General features: G+C 41.3%; 1 protein-coding gene across 2 annotated transcripts in view; it reads right to left on the bottom strand.

Annotated features, from left to right (window-relative positions):
- CLSTN2 (calsyntenin 2) overlaps positions 1 to 19,353 on the bottom strand; it is a 674,371-nt gene that overhangs the window by 78,709 nt on the left and 576,309 nt on the right. For both annotated transcript variants that reach the window (XM_034781547.1, XM_034781546.1), the window contains exons 7-8: positions 11,929 to 12,177; positions 11,233 to 11,354 (exon numbers count right to left, since the gene is read on the bottom strand). In XM_034781547.1, the coding sequence (XP_034637438.1) occupies positions 11,233 to 11,354; positions 11,929 to 12,177 (371 nt within the window). The remainder of the gene's footprint in view (positions 1 to 11,232; positions 11,355 to 11,928; positions 12,178 to 19,353) is intronic.

Below are 19,353 nucleotides of genomic sequence, written 5' to 3'. Positions count from 1 at the left end.
GAACAACACAATTGTCAGAAATTATAAGTTATCATACAGTTCTTTCTAAGCAAGCACATTTATTCTTAAGGTAAAAGCATTCCATAGAAAACATTAAAAACAATAAAAGAACCTACACACATGCTAATAAGCTTGCTAGAGATCATCCCCCAACTCCAGCAGGGGCTCTGGCAGGAGTCAGTCCTTCAAACCCCAGCAAAAAGTTTTCCTGTAGTAATAAGTTCGTAACAGCCTCAGCTCAGAGTAAGCACACTGACTGTGCAGATCTTTATACAGCTTGGGCTTTTGATCTCCCAAATTTGGGAACAGGTAATCAGCAGGCAATGGTTCTCTTCTCAGGGTATCAAAGGGTAGAGTTTTTGAGTAACTGGGGGGAGGAGAAGTGATTTGCATTCCACCTCTCCCCAGATATTTCCCAGGAATCCACTTCATAGGCATTGTCCCAAAAGAAGGTTCTTGTCTACCACATTGTTCAATGTAGTCCTCTGATCAAGCAGGCCCACAATAATACATAACCTTTAACTTTAATACAATGGACTCCAAAGATACTTAAACTTAATTCAATAAGGATATTGCAGGAAATTGCCACATTGATCATACTATATGTGATTTATTTGACTACTATTTCATTTTAAATTAATTTTGTAAGATGCCCTAAACCAAAATTATTTAAATAATTTTGATGTTGACCAATGTACCTTGACACTGGAAGTTGATGGGTAGAATTTACCAAGGCACAAAGTCAAGAACTACATTTTTCAATCAAGTGGGATCAACAGGGATCAGACATTCAAAACTTTGATATGAAAAAGTGGCTGTGATCAGCCCATTGTGACTTGGAAACCATGTGTTTTCATGAGAATTCAAATGCCTCTAGTATGTGTTAGCAACTGGGATGTAGGAAGTCTGGCCAACTGGCTAGAGCAGGAAACAGGTCTAGTGGTCAGAGCAGGCATCCACATTGACCCCTGCTTCCGTTCCCCAGAGCTGGAGTCAACAGCCAAGTATCAGAGCAAGGGGGTTGAGCCAGAGTCAGGACTAGCAGTCAAAGCTGAGGATCACAGCTGGGCTCAGATACTTAATGCCATGGCCAAAGGGCTGAGGCAAAGGTCTGGAGGACAGAGTCAGGATTGGGAGCAGATGGTCAGAGCAAGGGGAAAGGGCAGGAACCAGAGAGGCAAGGATCAGGCATGGAGCAAGAGCAAGGTAGGAGCTAGAACTGAGGAGCAGGTCAGTAGCAGAGCAGGAATCAGGAATAGGATTGGATCAGGACTGGAGGAGGCAGGCAAGTGCAGGGTCCAATGTCGCAGTAGCAGAGGTCTGCACAGTTGCTCAGATGGCTGACACAGGTCACTTCCTGGCTTAAGTAAGGAGTGTGAGCCAATTACATGGTTGTAGGCCTTGGGTGCTACAATTGAACTGCCTGTGGGGCCTGACCTACCAGGTATAGTGAGATGTTGCTTTGCCTATCTCCCTTGGTGGTGACAAGGGAGTGTCAGAGATCCAGGGATCCCACTGGCCCAGGCTCCATACAGTTTCATAATATTATAAAACCAGTGACCTAGGTTTCATGAAACCATTAACAGTTACAACAACATATTATCCATTAATATAGTATATAGAGGCAACATGTTTTAGTGGTTTGAACCCAGAAACGGGGAGTTAGAAGACCCAAGTTCTACGCTCTGCTCTAACACACAGGGTGACCTTTGGCAAGTCGTTTAATCTATCTGTGCTTCAGTTTCTCAATCTGTGAAACAGTGATGATGGTCATGTAGAATAATGAGACAGAGGGAAAATTCCAAGCAGACTAGCAAGCTTTCTGTGTTATATATCCCTTGAACAAACCATTCAATTGAGCTGTTCCACTGAGTTCATTGGAATTAGGACCAGACCCTTAATATAGTCTGTCACTTGCCTCTTCATTTACAAGAATTTCATTATTAGTATTACTATGCTCTCTTCCCTCATAGCACCCAGCACTGTCAGACCTGTCCTCTTGCTGTGAAACAATAGGTCTACACTCTGCAATGAAAAACCTGTGGCTGGCCAGTGCCAGCTGAGGTTAAAGGGTCTCAAAGCCTGGGGTACAGCCCAAGCCAGAATATCTGCACCAAAATTAAACAGACCCTGAGCCTGAGTCAGCTGGCACAGACCAGCCTAGGGTGTCTAACTGCAGTGTAGACATTGTACCCAAAGTGGCCTCCTGATGCTGTTAATTCTGCTTTAGAAATTGGACAGCAGGAATTATACTACAAGGTTATAATCATCTTCTTACCAACCACCAGTCTCTCTTTGCCATGAGTGGAGACTTCACTAACCTGAGAGGAATGCAAGCCCTCTTGAATGCAAGCACTTACATGACAACGTAACTCTCTGTGTCCTGAGGCTGAATGGATTTCAATAATTGGACAAACATCATGATATTCATAACTGTGGCTCTTATCTAGCACTCCCTCAGCACAGTGAGAAAGCCTTAACATGAGACAAAGAATCAACGGTGGCAAGAAAATAAATGCAAAACTTATAATAACTTACAATTGCTGTGAAGTAGAAAAAAATATATACATATATTCACTGTTGTACATATATTCACTGTCAAATACAAGAGTTTGCAAACTTGTTTCCAGGTGAATTGTGAGTCATTTTTGTAAGACTTAATAATTGTAATATGCAGATAGCACAGTAAGTTCACATTCCCTTTCAAAAAATATGGATGGTTTAATTACAGCTTTAAATAATTAAACTGCTTTATCATATTGACAGTCACAGCACCTGAAAGCCCTGATTATTATGTACTATAACTGCAGCATGTCTATATGCTGTCACACTGTAACTTCAATATGTCCTACTAAATTAGGTCCATAGTTCACACATGATGAAATAATGTTATAATACACTTTTCTTGTCACTAAATTGCAAAAAAGGCCATTAAAATTTGATTAATTTATATAGGTAGGGCCTTGTGTATTTTGCAATTCTGCAGCTACAAAGATAACCAAGAAATACACCCCTGACACAGAATTTGCACAAGGAGCTACACATTTACATTGCTAGGCCTTATTGTTGCCAAGAAAATCTTCCAGACATTGAATAAGTGGAGAACCGATATAGAATTTTCTTTCTGAGCCTGGAGACATTCAAAAACAATAGCTCTAAGACAGGTGTAAACTGCTCCCCTTCATCTAAATGCAAAACCATACTCTGAAGTGTCCCTAGCTCCTGTTTACCAGAACCTGGGAATGGGTAACAGGGGATGGATCACTTTATGATTACCTGTTCTGTTCCTTCCCTGTGGATCACCTGGCACTGGCCACTGTCAGAGGACAGGATACTGGGCTGGACGGACCATTGGTCTAACCCTAAATGGCCGTTCTTAGGTTATGATGTAAATGGGTTAACACACACTTATTCATTACAGTTTCAGTGCCAACATTGTTCATTGTTTCAACATTACAGAAAAATCCAGCTCCAGTAAAATATCTAACCATTATATCTAGATAAAATGGCAGATAGTTGTCTGGTTAGAGATGCTGTTTAGTGACTATGGTAAAGAACCACACAATTGCTTTAATCTAACATTGAACAAAGGAGCTTTATTTAGTAGAATTAGGATAACAATATTCTTCCTGAAACTTCTTTGTCTCTGATTTATGGAGGATTTTCTACCTAAAACTTTCCCCATTCTGCTCCTTCCCAATATCCTGCCAGAGTTTTAAAGAAAAATACACATTTTCATACCTTATGCCCAAACTACATTTAACGTCACTTTAAAAAAAAAAAAATATCACAAATGGGAGGGGAAAAATACATCTCTTTTCCCCCTTGCCAAAAAAATAAAAAAATAAAAACATTAAAATGCCTCTTGAATCTCCAATAGCTAAACTGACTTTCTGTGAGCCAAGAGTCACATATGTCCTCTACCCAGCTGCCCAAATCTCCAACTTTGCCCAATAACTTCCACAATACAGTCGTGCATATTCTATAAAACCTTCAGTGGCATAACTGGAAATCAAGGGACAGCACAAAATAAATGCAATATAAAAATAAAGAATGGACTGATTCTATTATTCACTTTCAGATTTAATTAAACAAAAATCTGTAAAAAACTATTCCTGAAGCTCCAGGAGAATTTCTACTTGAATATTTCAGAAAAAAAAAAAAAAAAAAAAAGGCAACTTGATGTGATAGGTCCAGCTTATTGCAGTATATACAGGTCCCAACATATAGAGCAGAGATCGGCAACCTCTGGCACGCGGCTTGCGAGGGTAAGCACCCTGGCGGGCCGGGCCGGTTTGTTTACCTGCCGCGTCTGCAGGTCCGGCCGATCGCAGCTCCCACTGGCTGCAGTTCGCCGCTCCAGGCCAATGGGGGCTGCGGGAAGGGCGATCAGCACATCCCTTGGCCTGTGCCCCTTCCCGCAGCCCCCATTAGCCTGGAGCGGTGAACCGTGGCCAGTGGGAGCCGCGATCGGGCGAACCTGCCGACACGGCAGGTAAACAACCAGCTCAGCCCACCAGTGTGCTTTCCCTGGTGAGCTGCGTGCCAAAGGTTGCCGATCCCTGATATAGAGTCTGCTTGTGTACATTCTCCATGTATGGAACTCCCATTGACTTCCATAGAGTTACTAGGAGTGTGTACTGTGTTCTTCCTCCATTGTTTCCTGATGCTGTACCCGATTTTAAACAATATTTATTTTCCACGGGAGTTTTACCACTGACTTCAGTGGGACCAAAGTTAGACAACACTGATTGCTTTTGAAAATCCTACCCTGTAATAAAATTACAATACAGTTTATATTCCCGGGGGGGGGGGGGGAAGAGAAGGGGGGAACTGTCGCAAAAGGCAGCACACAAACATCCATAGAAATATCTCCTGATCACTGAAATTAAATGCAAAGCGGTATTTCTGAATGCAGCTCAATGCCTCTTCAAGGGTCATAGCAGGTTTACAAAGGCACAAAGCAATATTATGGAAATCAGTTGGCATAAAAAGTTTTCAGGCTCATTAGCACAATTGGTCTTGCACAGTACAAAAATCTAATACATTTGTCAAGATTGGTGGTTAACTGGGATAGTACAATTACATTAAAAATGCCTTAAATTGGGATCTCAAAGAACATTTGCAGCACTTGCACATTTTGTATGCTACATACAATGGATCAAAATATCATTCAGAATGAGAAAGAAAAATGGTAAATAAACTATGTTAGATAAGACATTAGAGGTTAGAATGTAATAGACTAGGGGTGCTTTAGATGCCGCAGAGGCTGTCTGAGGCCTGGGATAATTTCTTCTTAGTCACAGGATTAGCATGATTCATCTATCATTTTTCTCCTGCTGGCTGTGTAGGCTGCAAGTTAGGTGTTTTCTAATTTTCTGTCTGTAGGAGGCTTATTAAGGATGTATGCACAGTGCACTACAGGCCTGCATACCAATTGGTGAAGAAATAGTTATGTGCTTAAGAATTGAAACTCTTTTGAGCCTCAAATAAAATGATTAAAGTCACTAACTTTTTTTAAACTGTCCATGAAAGGTGCCAGATTTACACACACACACGCACGCGTAATGGGCAATGTAAGTTTATGCCACACTGTCCCATCAATACACCCCAGCATTCTAGGGTTCAGAGGATAGTTCTCTCTCCATATCAGTTCACTCATTGTCCTCTCTGCAGAGTCTGTCAATAAAGACGCCTTTTATGATTTTCATGTTATGGTCACTTGTCCTCTAGGAAGTAGTCTCAGTCTATTTCCTAATTTCATATAGGCTAAACAGCCATCATATAGTAACAACTTTCAGCTACTACTGACAAAACTAATTCAAACTATTACCCTGGATCTGAAAGACTATATATCCGATTCCAATCCCTTTAGTTTTGCCCTATGATAACACAACATGCATAGCTTGGAAAAATCAGCTAAAGCACTATCATAAACATGCATAGTTGCTTACTTTCCAAGGTAAATAGAAATGCAGTGTATTAAAGGACAAGGGTGTGTACTATCAAGTGTAAGCTCCTATTCTACATTGTAAACGAGCCAGTCACCTGTAAATGGAGGCCTACCCAACACCATGTGCACGTGTGATAGACAGATAGAACACATTATATTCTGATTCATTTGAATAACCTACTCTCTTACTATGAACAATCACTGTTTTCTGTATGATAAAACTAAACTTGAGGCTGTTTTAGTACAATTTGTGCTTTAGACTCACTTTGGATTATTCAGAGCAGCTTATCTTGACTTTGGCAAAAATGGATAAAGATGCAGAAAATAGGTTTTTTTTTTTTTTTCAATTTAGAATGACTGCATCATGCTCCTAGATCCTGCAGTGCAGCCATTTTTGCAGGGACTCAATGAAGATTTTGCCAGTGGGCTACAGGACCAGATTCAATATGAGCAAAATAGCAAGAGGCAGAAAATAATTAGAGTTTGAATTAAAAATTATTCTGTCCCTGTCTGAAAGGTCAAAATAAGATTACTGCTTTAGATGTTGATTTAGGGGGGAAATGTCTTGGCTTTGATTAAGTCTTGCATACTAGCATGATAAATGCAATATCCATGGTGCACAGAGCATGAAATATATTGTGCATTGGCCTATTTAATGCTATGTCCTCCACTGTTACCAAAAGGCTTTAAAACTATGGCTCATTATACAAATCATTATTTGGACTCAATCCTGCATGGGTCAGAGGAAGTCTGGCAGGAGCAGTAGTATAAAGTAGATTGAGATGGGGAGGAAACTCTTCCCACCAGCCAAGGCTCAAAAATTATAGCCTATACCTCTAATATTAAGCACCAAACTTCCCAAAATAACTGCAACTGCATGATACACATTAGGCACATATGGAGTTTCTAAGCCATATGATGTGATAGTTGCCTGAAATGGCTATATAGGCTAAGTGCCAATTTAGGTGCCATTATATGGACTCTGTGATAAATCAGCTCATAATATATACTAAAGTTTGAAAATTGGGCTCTAATTAACTCTGAGAAAAGAAAGGATTTAAAAAGCTCTGGAAAATGCCTCACAAGTGTCCCTTTAAACTTCTGTATAGGAAATTTACAAAAACAAACAAATGGTTTGATTTTGCATATTGAAATGAAGGAAACACCTATGCTTCACAATAAGCTAGAGTTGCCAGAAGATAGGGAAGCTGCTACCTACTGAGCATCTGTCGCTCAGTTGTTTAGGAAATGTTGCAGCTATGCTAACAGTGTGTGCATATGAGATTCACACTGATTTTCTTGAAAGTTATCTGCACCTTATCTTCTAGGTCATTACTAATGGGCTCACTTGCAAACTATACTGACAGCTGCAATAAATTTCAGAGATGATTGAAGTGGGGATTAAAAGAAAATCAGTGGTAGTCTGTATTCATTTTTTTAATGTTTCTTATGAATAACAATGGTCCCTTCAGTTTAAAGACCTACAGTCTTGTCTATTCGTGTTTTGGCACATATACAGGTACAGGCCCAAGGTTATGACACTTTCAGGTCCGTGGAGGAGTATAGAGTGAATGTTCAGCACCATGTGCAAAAATTTAGCTTTGTGACTCTTCCATTAACTTTAATGGAAGGCATAGGATAAATACATACTATACTGAAAAGAACCCCATCAACCTATGAATAGATTTAGCAGCCTAACCTGCCCACAGGTAACTTTGCAGGTGCTACTGTGTGGAGGTTTCCAAAGCTCCCTGTGTGTTATAACTATGCCAGCTGCATCATATTCCAAAAGGAGGAAACACTACAAGAAGAGTAGCTATGTAATGTCTGACATGGCTACCTGTGCTGTGCCTTTACCTGAAGATGGAGTTTGGGACTCAGTTATGTCTTCCTGCTATACATATAAATGGAGTACAAGGCCTGGTCTACACTGTGGGGGTGGGGGGTGTCGATGTAAGATACGCAACTTCAGCTACAGTATTCCCGTAGCTGAAGTCGACATGTCTTATTCCGACTTACCTCCAGTCCTCACGGCGCGGGATCGATGGCTGCGGCTCCCCCCGTCGACTACGCTACTGCCGCTCGCTCCGGTGGAGTTCTGGAGTTGACGGGGAGCGCATTTTGGGATCGATATATCGCGTCTTAACGAGACACAATATATGGATCCCAATAAATCGATCGCTACCCGCCGATATGGTGGGTAGTCTGGACGTACCCTAAAAAATTATATTCAAGATGAAAACGAGCTGCCTTCTATGATCTTTGCCTCAGAACATCAAACATCTTGTGGGCTAAATAGGGAACACTTAGAATCTGGTATCATGAATTCTATTGCTCCACAGCACTAGTGAAAAATAATCCATGTGCCTCTTGCGCCTGAGGTCACGACTCCTCTCAGCTCAAATGAGCACCAAATTGTTGTCACCGCCATGTAGTACCTTATGCCCAATAAAGTATCCTCCCACCGTTTACTTTCAATTAACAGATGCTCTGTGCTGGGCCCACTGTATCAACCTCTGGTTTTTCTTCCTGAACTGTGTACAAGCCATGAAGTCTGCAGCTTTCCACATTACACTGTGCTCCAGGTTGTGAGAATCTGGTTAATAATCCAAAACAGCCAAGGTTCCATCACACTAGCACTTAAAGTATTAATTTCAAAGACTGAGAGGTCATGTACTAGATCCTGGCCTAACTGAGCTCAGAGGGCCAGATTTTCAAAGGTATTCAGGTGCCTTAAAAAAAGCAGGTTTCAGAGTAGCAGCCGTAGAAGTGGGCTGTAGTCCACGAAAGCTTATGCTCCAATAAATTTGTTAGTCTAAGGTGCCACAAGTACTCCTGTTCTTTTTTTAAAAAAAGCAGAAAGTCACCTAGTGGGATTTTCACCTCAGTAGATTAGGCACCTACATTCCATTGAAATTGTCTTTGAAACTCTGGGAAAGCTTTTCAATCTGGTTGCGTTCTATAAGAATTTGCAGAGAGTGCTGGAAGGCCAGAGGGAATAGCAACAGGGAGTGCATTTACATGAGAAGTGACCTTTCCTAGTTGCCAAAGCCTCCTGAAGTACAACTGGGACAATAGTAACTAAGGGTCACAGAAACCTAGTCGCCCTAACCATAACAAACATTATGTATACTTTACACTTACCCTGTTGTTTCAGCAGGGAAGAGCACTAGAAAATATATTGTGGGTATCATCCTACACTAGGAGAGAAAAGAAAAATGAACTAGTTGATCTAATAAGTCTATCATTGAATGGTTTTTAAATAATAGGGTCCCTGTCCCCTACATAAAAATTTTCAGTCCATCTTCAATGTTGGTCAATGCCTGATACTATATGATAATATGGAGGGCATATTTTAAGTATAAAAATGGTTCTCTACTGACATTCAGGCTCATAGTATTTCATTGAGCACTAAATATGGAAAGATAATATGCCAATTACTGGTTTGGATTCCCTTCTAATGGTATCTGCTCCTGCAGAGATCCTTCAAATGAGTGAAGCTCTTCAGCTCTCTCCAGAGACATAACTCAGAGCATGGCCATGTTAATCTCAAACTGTCCCTAAGGGCTCATTCAATTGTCTCTAGATGAAATCCTCCAGCACCTTCAAGATACACATCAAAGAACTGTAACTAAATAGCTGGGATGATGTTTAAACTTCAGTTAAAGATGTGAGGCCAGTCTGCTCATGTAAACTGTCATAACTCCATTGACTTCACACAGAATTTGACTCAGGCCCTCATTCACCCCTTGTTGGACACTGGATAGCAGTTGTATATATCCAATTTTCACACACACACACACACACACAGATTTGGCTCCACGTATTGTTCTGAAACAGCAGCATATAATACCCTAAACTCTAAAAGGAAAGGTGTACCAAAGCAACTGGAAGGTGAATAGCACTCTGCCCTAGGTAGAGGGAGGAAATGTTAGCATCAAAATACGAACCTGGAGAATGTATGTTGCCTGCTAATCACCATCTATGTTAATCACAGGCAAAAATATGACTTGATATGAAAAAAAGAAAAGAATCCAGAGTCCAGTTAAAGATATACATTCAAAAATAATGTAAGAGGGAAATATAATTGTAGAGTTGTTGCCATTTCTATATTTCCAAGTGTGTCTAATTTTTAGCCTAATATCTGAAAAAAGTGTGGAAATGAGAGAGAAAGTGTGTGAAGCAAAAAAATCAGACTGTAGTAGAGATGAAAAAGTTCTCTCAGACTATTAGACATCTCCCTATCAATGGAGTATTGTCCCCTACTGCACATTTTCCAGTGCGTTGTCATGGCTAAGTTACTGGAATTTCATGATAGTTTACTTATTCAAAGATACTGTTCCTCCCTCTTCAAAAGGCACAAAAAAAAATCTGCTTCAAAACAAGAAAACAAAGACGCACACAGGTGATTTTAATTCAGCTTTCCAGCTCAAAATGGTACACAAGTTTTGAATAAATATCTCTAAAATCTTGAATGCTTATCAGAACTTCTCTTTTACTGTAGCAATTCAGTTCCATGGCACTGACTTATAAATATTTCTATAGCACTCAACACAATAGTATCAAACTAAATCATTTTTACAAGACCTTTAAGGTTCACCATTCATTAGTGTAAATTCATCCTTTGAGACATGTTAAGGCTTCTTCATTTCAAATATACCAGAACTAACCCTCATCTGGATACCAGAAGTGAAAAAACAACTGCTATGTCCATTAAATGGGTTCCTGTTACATATATTTGACAATCAGGATTCAGGGCAACCTTCATCCTTATCTTAACTAGAATTAATAATTCTCTGGAAGGCAACTTTCGGCTACTTAATATTTTCTCCATAAAGTGTTCTTCATAATCAAGCAAAATTAAATACAACAGCAACTGAACATAGGAGTCTACAGACTAGGAAAGACAAGTCAACATGCACCATCAGGTACTTGTCTCCACATCAGCAAAGTGCTCATTGGAAAGGTCTAAATCAGTTCTGTTGTGCAAATAAAACAGGCTTCTGATGGTGAATGGAGGACTTTTTTTTTTTTTTTTTTTTTTTTTTTTAGGAACTGCATGTAATGTGATGCCCTTGTGTGGTTGTCAGCAATGGGAATCAAACCCAGGACCTCTGGATCTAAAATTACAAGCCTCTACCACACTGAGATGAAAACAGTTAGCTCAAAGCCTGCAGCAATCTCTTCAACGTCTATGGGGTTCTTCCTTTACAGGGGGGACAAAGAACCATCCCTTGTAAGTGTAGGTTACATACAGATAATAAAAGGAGCCCAAGTACCTGATCCAGCTTCCAGTGGAACTCTGCCGGGCGAAATGTATCAGCCTGGTCAAAATCTTTACGCAGCAGAAACACCAGACGACAGTTGTGCACATAAAGTGCGTAATGGTGTCGATTCATTTCTAAAAATATATAACAAATAAAGAGGCTTAAACCACTGAAGTGTCATAATTGCTTTGTCTAGCTGAATTTGCCTCAAATAAAAATTCTGCCTGTATAAGGAGGCAATATACACTTCAAACAAACCAACAGACATAACATTTTACTTTATTTCAGAATTGTACCTCCTCATGACTTTAGTGAAAGCTGCAGGTGCTTAGCACCTTTGAGGATTAGGTCCTATCCATTTAGTTTATGGATGAATTGGGTCAGCAGTTTTCCAATTAATATTTAATTGGATTTCAGTTAACATAACACTGATTTCCCAAATCTAAATCATGAAAAATTAAAACTAATTTTCCCCATTCTGTCAACCGCTCTCTACAAAATCCTTAGATGAGTTTTGAGAAATGCAAAAGTATTGCGGAAACTTTCACTGAACTCAGTTATCATCCAACTAAGGAGTGTGTAAAACTTTCAGAGACACAATACTCAAGATTTATGGCTTCCTTTCAAAATATATTAACTGATAGGAAGAAAAACTCCACCCACGCCATTGTGAGCTCTGCCAAAAAGATTTAAAATAAATAGACTCACCTGTCTTGTCAGAGTTGCAAAGAATGGTTTCTTTTTCAGCTCTCAGTCCTGGACTAGGTCCATGTTTCATCCACATAGTGATAGTGAATTGATCAGTTAAATTCTTTGGTACTATTCCATCAGGAATTTTGGCTCCTTGTTTTCCATCAAATTTAAAAATCATGTCATTGTTGTCTATCAGAAGCCCAGCTGTCCAGTTAGTTGCTGCACTAGGAGTCGGTAATAAGTCAATGGCACCTGAGGATGCTCCTGCAGATGACATATGATGAGGTAGTGATGAGAAAGCTATTCCGTTAAATTCATTATAGGCCAGATTCAGATACCCTTGCTCCTGTTCAGCAACATCTTACTCCACAAATGGTTCCATTGACTTCAGAGTCAGAATGCCTTTGTACAGTACCAACACACAGTTTACGGAAAGGTGCGTTTTGTTTTTGATGTTGTGGTTTTTTTAATTGGTGCTATTAATGAAATCCTTCCCCTAGATATATTGGTCATGCTGAGTACAACTTTACAGGCACTGGAGGGAGATGAATGTCTTAGAAAGGTCTCATTGTTATTTTAAATAGCTTTAACATTATCTTATGTTTCACATCTGGCATTTCAGAAACCACAAGAAGCAAGTATTCTGTGTCCCAGTGGAAAGCTCAACATCTCCCTTTCCTGCTGGTGTGTACATAGTTCATGGTGATGTGTTGTGATATAAGATTTTATAGGCATGAGTTTGAGATAACTGCATGAATTTCCTTCCATGGACACATCATAGAAATTCACAATGATGGTAGAATGTTAGTAATGCTATCTCTAGAAAATAGGTAAAGATTCATATCACTGTAGGGTGACCACATGTCCCATTTTTAAAAGGGCAGTCCCATGTTTAAGCCCTCCTGCAGGTGTCCTGACTTTCTTAAAAACAGGCAAATTGCCCCATATTTTCTGTCTCCCCCGCATAAGTACTGGTGGGTCCTGCTGCTGGCCGGATCCCTGCTCACCAGCAGTGAGTGTGTGTGGGGGGGGTCCAGTGGCCAATGATGGGAGTGGGTGTGTAAGGCTGGTGGTGAGGTGAAGATGCAGCACATGGGGTCAGCCACTCCCCCGGCTGGTCCATCAGCACAGCCCCCACTGCGTGCCAGCTCTAGGCCAGCAGGGCCCAGCTCCCCATCCCCTTTCGGGCTGGCACTGGCTGTGAGCTGTGGTGGTTGGTGAATGTGGGCAGGCCCCAGACGGCGGACAGTTACATGTCGCCTCTGCTACCCACCCATTGGCCTTTTACGTGCTTCCCCTCTCACTGTCGACTACCTACTTTGCCTCTCCCCCCCACCCTCAACCCCGCTGCTCCTCCATATCCTCCCCCCAGCAGGGCGCATCCCACACCCAGCACTGTGCGGTGAACCAGCCCCTGGTTGAAGCACTGAGCTCACCAACAGCCTGGTCAGCAGGCTCCTTCCTTCCCCCACTGCCTCTGGCTGGGCTGGTGCCCTGGGAAAGCCCAAGACCTCCGGCCCAGGGCGCTGACCAAGAGGAGCCGAGCCCTGCATATGCCAAAGCTCCACACAGCGCTGGCACGGGGAAACCTCTCCGCCCCTCAGCTAAGCTCTGGAGTGGCGGCGAGGAAGGAGGGAAGAAAAGTGATTTCCAGCCTCTTCACCCCCCAAACCTGCAGGATCCACAGCAGCCCCCGGGCCGGGGCTTAGCACCCTCTTCACCCCTCCCCCCGCCCTGGGTCCTGCCCCCAGGGGGCACAGGGCTGCTCCATCCCCTGCTGAGCCACTTCTCTGGCCCGGTTTGCTGAAGCTCCTGCAGTCAGGTTCCCTGGGCCCCGGTGCACAATGCATCCTTAGGGCTTAACCCCTTCCTGCCCGTGCTGTAGCCGGAGGCAGCTAGGTTGTCAGTGGCGAGCAGCAGACTGGAGGGGTTAGCTGCCTTTTGACACTGTGCGTGCAGGAAGGGACAAGCGGCTTCCAGCCATGTGGAAGCGGTGGTGGGGTGGGGCGAGGAAGGGCAGGGAAGAGATGAGCTCAGCAAAGACACAGGCCAGGTCATCCCTTTCCCCCCCCATCCTCCTCCCCTGCAGCTGGAAGCAGCTCCCATCCTTTCCCTTCTGCACAGTGATGAAAGGCTGTTTCTGGCCACATTCTGGTGTGAACCCTGGCAGAAATCTGGAGTGGGGGAATGTGAGCCTGCGTATCTCTTCCCACCACCCCCAACGTGTCACCTCAGGAGGGCAGAGAGCATCAGGCAGGGAGGTGTGTGAGAGAGGTGTATGGGAGTATGTGTGTGCGTCACCCCTCCCTGTATGTGTGAGGGGCAGGGGTGTGTGTTACCCCTCCCTGTGTGAACCCTAAAGATAAGTAGGTAAATAAAAAGAATCCAACGCAGTATTTGTTTCTAACAGGGGCTCAGTCAACTTGATGTTAATTTGAACATTTCTATGACTGATTGCCATTTGACTCAGAAGTAATTTTACCAGGTGTCCTGTATTCAGCATAGGGAAACATGGTCACCCTATATCACTGTAATACTCTTGTAGTCCCATGGTAAAATCCTTGGGCCCCCATCTACACCTAAAATAAGAAAAGTGGTGTGTCCGTTGTGATGTAATTAAGTGGAACTGACCCCCACAATAGTTGCAAGTAGGTTGATGGAAGAATTTTTCCCCTGACATAGCTACCAAGTGGATATACTATACCAACAGAAAGTCCCCTTTCATCACTGTATCAAGTATCTACACTACAGTGGCATAGCTGCAGCAATTGTAGTATAGACATACCCTCAGTATCATACAATGCATCCTTGATAGCTGTTACCATAAGTACCCTAATAATTGCAGAGAGAGTGAAGGGATGCTCATGACTGAGGTCAATCAGTCGCTTTCTAAAAAGTGAATGATTAATGAAGTGGCTATAAGCTACCCAGCTTTTTTTGAGAGACAGTTTGAAAAACAAAAATGGAAAATGCTACAGTGTAGAAGACCTTAATAAGTTAGCAAAATTTTTTAGAGTTGTGTGGTTATGAAAACACAGCATCCTTAAGGTTTACCATTCTCAGGCAGCTTTTTGAGATGGTCTGTCATGGTGGAGCCTTTACTTGGTAAGGTTAGCAAAGTCAGTATTTAGCATGGGTTAGGCATCCCTGAAGAATTCGTACATTCCTGATGGTGCCTTTGTGAAGAAAAAGTGTCAAGAAAAAAATCCCAGAGTGAACCAAAACAATTCAAACTAATAAGATACCACCACCTAGAGGAGAAACACCCTAACCACTAGTGTTGCATTCGGTGTTTAGCTTTATGTGGGGACTGTAACCTAGCCAACAGTTTTGTTATCTAATTACCATACTGTAATAATCAACATGCAGCTTTGTGATGGCATTTGTTGCATCTAATAACTCTGAAGTTCTTGGATATTTCCCCCACACTTATGTTATTTCTAACAGGTTTTCTTTTAAAAAAAAAAATCTCATTTAAAAGTAATTTCCAAGTGGCATCATCATCAAACCTAAAAATATATATGTGGAAGCTGTGCACAAGGACAAACTGTGTTTGTTTTATAAACACTAATTGTGGATAACACCAGGTTGCATTGCCTAATACACAGATGTTATCTATTGGAAAACATCAAACTCAATTTATCCAGATGGCACAATCTATAATAAACTTTGTAAATTTGTTTTTTCATTGTTCAAGCCACTTAAAAATATTTTACTTGCACACAGCACAAGTAACACTATGTTTTTCTAAAGGAATCAGCCTTTGTTTTATGGATTCTTTTTAAACTTAAAGGGCATAGAAGTAATTTGCAAAGAATTGTGTATTAAAGAAAAATAGGTTTTTAAACTAAAACAGATTTGTACTAAATAATTTATGGGATCATGGAGAAACATTTCTGTCTCTATTAATCCTGCACTATGGTCAGAGGCAGCAATAAACATTTAGTAGGGTAATCATGCTAAAATCTAATTTTTCAGTTAGAGTGAAACTGTGAGAAAGCTCCCAAATGAACAAATCCACTTCCTAAATAGCTTCCTAAGGCTCCAGTTCAGCAAGGTACTTAAACTGAAGCCTAACTTTAAGTGTCTGATAGCACTGTGGCTTCTCCAATGCTTAAAGTCAGACTCCTGCTTAAGTACCTTGGTGACTCAGGTCCCAGACTAACAGGTTTCTACTCAATCCCTACATAATTGTGTGGAGATTTACTCCAAAAACAATGTTGGATTTGGATGTTCAATATGCAGCATCTCATGGAGTTCTGGCACAGTTTATACAGGGCCCCTGCTAAGTAACTGTTGGACCCACATTCCTGAGATGTTCCCTTCTTCAGTATGAGATATTTAATTCTCAACAATGACTTTGTCAGTAGCTTGGAATCACCTGATTTTACTGTAACCCTACAGAATATAAAACATGACTGGTAATATGACTTTATATGCAAATTAATGTGTAATTACCATTTGAAGTGCTCCTTTTTGTGATTAATTTTTGTTTCTGTATTAGAGAAAACAAGCTAAAGTCATAAAACTTTCACTATTCGGGAGTAAATCCTGTCTGTGCTTATGCAACCATGTCAGGGATAGAGTGTCAAATAAGGAGGGCAAAGTCAATATGCAGGCAAGAATATACCTGCTGAAGGGACACAGCTGCAATCCTATCACATTGTTTTTGACAGCATTAGCAACTGCTCTCTGCTACAGCAACAGGATGCTCACCATAACTACAGTGTGTGAGGAGGAATAAAAAAAGGGGCTTGGCTGTCTCAAAACAGCATAAAGTATGTTATAATCTATTGCAAGAGCTAGCAGCTTCCAAAAAAAATCACAAAGCACTTTGTTTCACAAGGCAACAGCAGCAGACAGCTACTCACTGAAGCACCTCAACGTTCTGCTCAGGGTATCTTTTGTATCAGATTTACCTCACAGAAAGTCCACAATGCACTGCTGCCTAGGGTTTCGCAAGATTTAATATGAACCTTTAAAATACTTTTTGCTGTTTTTCTGTGGGGGGAGACAGCAGTATTTCATTTTATTGATTAAAAATAGATGTAGATGATTTCACACTACGCAAATGTCAAGATATGCCATTCCTCCCTTTATTAATGCTGCTTAGAGGCCTAATTCCCTCCTCTGGTGTCCATAGATCTTGTTGACTTTAGTGGGTGCTACACAAGTGCCACAGAGGTTCAGGCCAGAAAGGACCAGCAGATCATCAAGTCTGACCTCCTGCATATCACAGGCCTCCCACAGCACCCCCACACTAAGCCCAATAACTGAAATTAAACCATAGTGTTACAGCCCACAGGAGATTAGACTATTATGTGCCACAGGCAGAGACTAGAAGGGACCAACGTACACCAGTGCCTGGCAGGGAAATGATTAAGTGAGAAACATCCAGCTAGTCTGGGCAAGTCACTCACACACACACACAGCAGAGGATGGTGAAAAAAAACCCAAGGCCACTGCCAATTTGACCTGGGGGGAAACTACTTTCTGACTCCACATGTGGCGATCATTTAGCCCCTGAGCACATGTGCAAGAACCAACCAGCCAGGCATTTGAGACAAAGAACACTCAGCGCCCTGTCCAAAGTCCTATCTTCAGCCATGGCCATCCCTTACGCTTCAGAGGAAGGAGATTAAAACAAACAAAAACAGAATATATTTGGGGTATGTGTGTGGCAGTGGGGAGTCCTTTCCTGGCCTCTGCAGGTGACCAGCTGAAACCCTGAAGCATGGGCTTTTAGGAACTGAAGATATAAACCAGAAGGGAGCCCCAGGGCTGTTGGGCCTTGCCTCTTAGCATCACAAGCAAACTCATCATACTCCTAAATTTGTCCAGCTCTTTCTTAAAACTAATTAAGTTATTTCCCCTCAACTCCTATAGGGAGGTTGTTCCAGTAACTCAACCCTTTGATGGTTAGAAACCTTCTTCTAATTTTCAGCCTGAATTTGTTCACAACCAGTTTATATCAATTTGTTCTTGTGCCAACACTGACCGTTAGCATATAAAGGATATCCGAGTGCTTAGAACACTAACTGGGACTTGAAAAGCCTGGGTACAACTCCCTGCTCTACCACAGACTTTTGGGTGGTCTTAGGCAAATCAATTAATCTCTCTGTGTCTCAACTCCCGATCTGTCAAATGGAGCTGTTAGCAGTTCCCTAGGATTTTATTTTTATACCAATATATTGGGGAGAAGGGAAACAGTAGCATGATCATTAATCCCCTGTTGTCCAGCCTTAACGGATTTGTTTAGTCTAAACATTATTTTAGTAGGGGTTGGGGGATGGGAAGGGGTACTTTACTTTTGCAGAAAACTATAGATTTTTTTTTTCCAAAATTCCCTATATTTTAAAATGAGTCTCAAGAGGCATAATTTCATCGGAGCAGAGGTTTTTTTTTTTTTTTAATAAAAAAGCTCCTGTTATACCAATCTTTTCTGGAAATTACATTGCATACCTTGATTGTCAAAGTGGGAGTGAATCACTGGCACGTTGAATGGCAAGTATAAATGAACAGAAAGACAAATGACTGCATTTTAATGTCTTGTCCTCTTCAGCAGTTGAATTCACTGGATGTCCACCAGATAAGTTAAGCAGTGAACACATGATTTATCAATTGGGGCCTTTAATTACAAAGGCTTGAGAGAGTCTTGTGCTCTATGTGGCACAAGTGATCATTTCTCTGTAATCACTCAACATTGCACTTTCCCTGCAATCGCACGGTGCTTCACGGACATCAAGATACGCAGGTTGTTCCTTTCCAAGAATTTATTCTTCAAACCATTACACACTATCAGGTCATTTCTCGGTGAAAACAGTTTTCTAAACAAAATTAACCTGCTTTCCTATGAGCTCTCTCTGAAGTAGGGATTGGCAGTAAATACTAAGTACAGGCATGTAAACCACTCCAGATGCAATTTTGATGCAAAACTCATTTTCTTTTATAACCCTTTCAATGAAACTCCTGTCATCAGTATCTGTCTCTCACACTTACTCTTCTCTATGAACACAGGAATACCAGACACAGGAGACTATCCTTGAGTCCATTTGAATTTTTCCCATTTTACAAGGATATTTTGCATTCCATCTATTTTCTCTTCTGGATTTAAAGATTCTATTCCTTTATAGATGCACTAGGAAGAGCTCTCACCTAAGCAATAATACAATATTGTTAGTCACTGTGTCTGTCCATCTTCCCAAACACTTTCCTCTACTAGATACACTAACCATCATAAGATCTGCTGAAATGTTTATGATCATGCCTCTCTCTATCAATTTTAGCCTGCAGATATTCTTCCTAGGAAAAAAGTTAACCCAGAATTAAGATTGCAAATACTTATCAGTTACTCAAGGAGAAAAAAATAGCCTTTTAGAAACATAGTTTACTCAAAAAGCAAACAGAAAGATTGGATTTTTTTTCAAGTGTCACCTGAAC

The sequence above is a fragment of the Trachemys scripta genome, chromosome 9 (genome assembly GCF_013100865.1).
Source record: "Trachemys scripta elegans isolate TJP31775 chromosome 9, CAS_Tse_1.0, whole genome shotgun sequence".
Classification (NCBI taxonomy): domain Eukaryota; kingdom Metazoa; phylum Chordata; order Testudines; family Emydidae; genus Trachemys; species Trachemys scripta.
Note: the sequence above shows the minus strand (reverse complement) of the source record. Positions and strands in the feature narration are given on the sequence as shown.